Source organism: Sinocyclocheilus anshuiensis, unplaced genomic scaffold (assembly GCF_001515605.1).
Source record: "Sinocyclocheilus anshuiensis isolate Anshui unplaced genomic scaffold, SAMN03320099.WGS_v1.1 scaffold432, whole genome shotgun sequence".
Taxonomy (NCBI): Eukaryota; Metazoa; Chordata; class Actinopteri; order Cypriniformes; family Cyprinidae; genus Sinocyclocheilus; species Sinocyclocheilus anshuiensis.
The window spans coordinates 1,422,397-1,426,761 of record NW_015557124.1 but is presented as its reverse complement, the minus strand read 5'-3'; the positions used below and the strand labels follow the sequence as shown (position 1 = coordinate 1,426,761).

General features: G+C 30.6%; 1 protein-coding gene across 2 annotated transcripts in view; it reads left to right on the top strand.

The window, feature by feature from the left end:
- LOC107677850 (FERM, RhoGEF and pleckstrin domain-containing protein 1-like) overlaps positions 1-4,365 on the top strand; it is an 88,429-nt gene that overhangs the window by 48,292 nt on the left and 35,772 nt on the right. For both annotated transcript variants that reach the window (XM_016472912.1, XM_016472911.1), the window contains exon 6: positions 3,167-3,264. In XM_016472912.1, coding sequence (XP_016328398.1) covers positions 3,167-3,264 — 98 coding nt within the window. The remainder of the gene's footprint in view (positions 1-3,166; positions 3,265-4,365) is intronic.

The following is a 4,365-nucleotide window of genomic DNA, read 5'->3' as shown; positions in this document are numbered from 1 at the left end:
TGTGTGTATATATGTGTGTGTGTGTGTGTGTGTGTGTGTGTGTGTGTGTATAAATATATGACTCAGCCCACCAGAATTTAATGTTAGAGCTGTGTTTTTAACTACACTGTGGAATGAGTTATCATTTATTTGTTTTGAATAATCTAAAGTTGCAAATAACAGAGTAAATAATCAAATGAGATGAAATACTGTTTATTTGTGAAGTATTTTACTGAATTAAAAGAAAAAAATCTGCATAAATTAAATCCATTAATACATTTTCTCACTGGATTTTGAAATAATTTAAAATAATCAATACTTAAAAGAAACCACTAGTATGAGACTTATTAATGTTAATATTAATTGAAAGAAAATATATATGTTAAGTTAGAACGTCTACTGTTATAGAAGTTAGAACTGTCATGTCACGTTTTATTTTAATATTTGAGTCTTAACTGAAACATATAGATATAATTTAACAGTTATCAATCATTTGTTATGAATAATCTTTAAGGTGCAAGTAACAAAGTAAATTATTAGAGGAGATGAGGTATCTTTCATTTGTGAAATATTTTACATAATTAAAAATGCATAAATGATGCATATATTAATAAACAAATTAAATAGATTTATATCTAAAGTGATAATATATCTAAAAAAAAAGAAAGAAAAACATAGCACTAGCATAAAATTACTGTGACATAATTGTGTAATATTCAAATTGTGTCATATTTTATCCAATTTTGTTCTATTAATAAAGATAAATATTACAGGTCATTCTCAGATTGGATTTCAATAAATAGAACATGAACGTTGGAGACATTTATTCAGTTTGGTTGTAATGTGGCCTCAATCACTCGATATCAGTATAATGCATCTGGTGTAGAAGGTGAGTGAAGTGGCCTGTAAATCATGCAAGAGCTTTCAGTTGCTGTAATGTCCATAACTAATGACTTATTTATGGCCGAACTGCATGTTAATATTCTGCGGCTGATTGTGTCGACACGCCGCTGCCTGACAAGCGTAATGAATTTTACAGCACGTTCACCGACAGAATGACTCGTGGCACATTTCCCCGTCGGCTTTAGAGAGTCAGGCATCATTCAGGAGAGGAAATCTGAGGCAGAATAAGACTCCCAGGAGTCTCTGTGTTTTCTCAGAGCGTTCTGGCCTGACTGTCAGTAGCTGCTGGCAGGAGAGAAAGAGCTTCTGATGTTCCTGTGATGGCTGCGCATTATAATACTGCCAAACCTGAAATGTTCAGCCAAGGACATTTTGCCTTTGCAAAACACTTCAAGCTGTAAAAATCTTTTTGATGGATTGTGTAAACATTAGGCTGATAGCCTAATAGAACATTTTGGAAATCGGTTCGAAAACCCACTGCATGAACTGAAGAGAATGAAAAAAGAATGAAACATTTGCACTCAATTTGAAAACGGAAGATTATGCGTGATTTTAATTTAGTTTTTTTTTTTTTTTTTGAGAGAGAGAGAGAGAGAGAGTTTTTGAAGTGTTATTTTAGGATTCTCCAGGGTTATTATACAGTAGTTAACAAATGCTAAAACTAAAACCATAAAACATAATTTTTTGTACTTGAAATAAAATAAATGTTCACTGAAATGAAATAAAATGTTCAACTTTTTATTTCAGCTAATTGTCAAGGCGACATTTGTATTTTGTGTAACTTGATGTCCTAAAATAACTCAAACTGAAATAAAAATTAATAATGACTATATCAACAAAAACTACTAGAAATGAGAAAAACAGAACAAAATGACAAAAGAAATAACTACAGAGAATATAAAAATAAAAAGTCTAATTGCATCTCAATGATGCTAAAGTAACACTAGTATTATTTATGTTTTTATAGTATTTATTCATATTTTGAATTAACTTTTTATTTTTTTTTAGTTTTAGTAATTTTATTATTATTATTATTATTAGTTGTTGTTTTTTAATAGTTCTGTTTAGCTTTAATTTATTTGTACTTTAGTTTAGTGTTTGTAGTTTTAGTGCTTCGAATTAAACCTATTCCAGTTTTTAATTTTTAAGCCTAATATTTATATTTTATTTAATCTTAATTTCAATTGTAGAAAGCATTTTGAATAGTTTAGTTTTTGAAGGCAGAGAGGTTTAAGCAGGCAAAAGAGTAGGCGGTTTGACTAAAATCATATTTCATGGTATGAGTAATTTTATGCAACAGTCATGGTATAAATCATTATATACTATTAAAAATAGCTTGTATTACATAACCACTTGGAAAAGCCTATTTTTTTTATAATCCAGTGAATTAAATTCTTCACATTTGCTGGTGATTCATCTAATTTGAGTTTAGTTTTGTATCTGGAGCTTAAAGGTGACAAACCAAAAGATTATTATTCAAAACTACTAACATTATGTAATGTATGTAATATTATATATAAATACAGAATCTATAACACAGATGCTGGTTTCATTCAATTCAAAAGCTATAGAAAAACAATGTTTTTGTTGCTTATTTTGTAAATAAAATCTAACAATGTAAGTTTAATTGGAAAGTATATATACTTATATTTAATTTATTGAAAATAAGTATATACTTTCCATTTGGCACACATAATAAAAGTTTTAAATAACTATTATCGTGTTTTGCGATTGGTTCACTAAAGATATTTTGAAGAAGTACAAATACAGACTATGGTCCGACTGGACCAGCAGAAAAATCCCTATTATTAAGCTGTGAGTCCTGTTTGATCGCATAATCAACTGAATAATGAGTTTATTGTGCTTGGCAGCAGCACAATAACAGATGGACATACTGAGAGAGAAACGCTGCCAAACTCAATCAGAGCGTCTCTTTATAGTTCACGACTGCACTTAGCGTCATGAGAAGATGCTGTTAAAGCCAGACTAACCTTCAAACACAAGCACTTCTGATCTGCCCTCTGCTCTGTTGCATGAAAATACCAGAAAATATTGATAAAAAATGGTAAAAATGGACTTTTAACTAATAAACGCACTTAATATTTTGTATAATGTGTCATTAGTGTCAGACTATTGAAATCAGTTGTGTAATTGTTGCACACATTAAACTGCCTGCAGTTCAGTCAATAAGCATCTGTCACTGTACTGAAACCTTTCTATTGATTTACTGTCTGTCATTCTGATGCAGTCTCTCTTCTAAACTGCTCTCATTATTTCCCGACAGGTATCTTTTCGCCTTGCAGATCAAGCATGACCTGGCCTGTGGAGATTTGACCTGCAATGAAAGCAGCGCCGCCCTGCTGGTGTCTCATATAGTGCAATGTAAGACATTCAAGACCAGCACTAGAAGTGTAAATAATCACTCTGACATGGGTTAGATCTGATTATGATACTTAATGAATTAAGATGCATGCTTCAAATTGTGCAAGTAAATTAGAAAGCTGCATTTGGGCGATATTTAACTGAAAATAGATCAGGCATTGTATTTTAGGTAAGAAATAAATGCATAATGCATTGCATAATCATTTATTAAATTCTGTAATAGATGCATTGAAGTTTCATTGTTAATTTCATTGCACTTTCATCGGTTTGTGAATTTTGGCACAGTTCATACAGTCTAACAGTAAAAAACATTCACACATTAGGCAGCTGAAAATAGGTCAATAATTGTATTTAGGACAATAAAGACACTGAACAAACAGAATTATGATCTATGTTAAATCTCCATCACAAAAGCAGTGTTTAAGTATATTAATCTTGTAGACTAGTCTTTGTTGTCAGCAGAATTCCTGAAGGATTATTTGAATGACAGTGCTGTCATCGAGTGGATGGATCGGATTATACTTCATGTTGTCGCTTATGCAAAACCATGTTCAAATCATGTCAAACACACTTTGCTTCCACATCACTACATCACAGACTGGTTAGTTGCTATGGAAACCGCTGCTGAGGATGCTGAGGACTAGTGTAGCATCAGTAATAGAATCAAGAGACTGACCAGTGGTACAAACCAAAGTGTTTTTACATTTTTAAAGCTCTTATAATAGCAGCAAATCTATAAAAAATAAAATATTAAAATAATTTAATATTTTAAAATAATTAATTGAGTTTAATCTCATTATTTTGTTTTACTTTTTGACTGTATTTAAACATTTACTGTGTTAAATATTCTGACACTGACATTTAATGATGTATTAACTATGGTAATATAATATAATATAATATATACACTTTTTGTAGGCCAAATATATATTTGTTGCTGTGAACAGCATGGTAAAAGTAGAAAACAAATATAGTTCAAAATTTTACGATTTGTAAACTCTAATGAACTCAAAGCTGCGGTCTGTAACTTTTTTTGGTTAAAAATGATCCGAAATCAATATTTGAGCAAGTACATAACCAGCCAGTGTTCAAAACTATCGC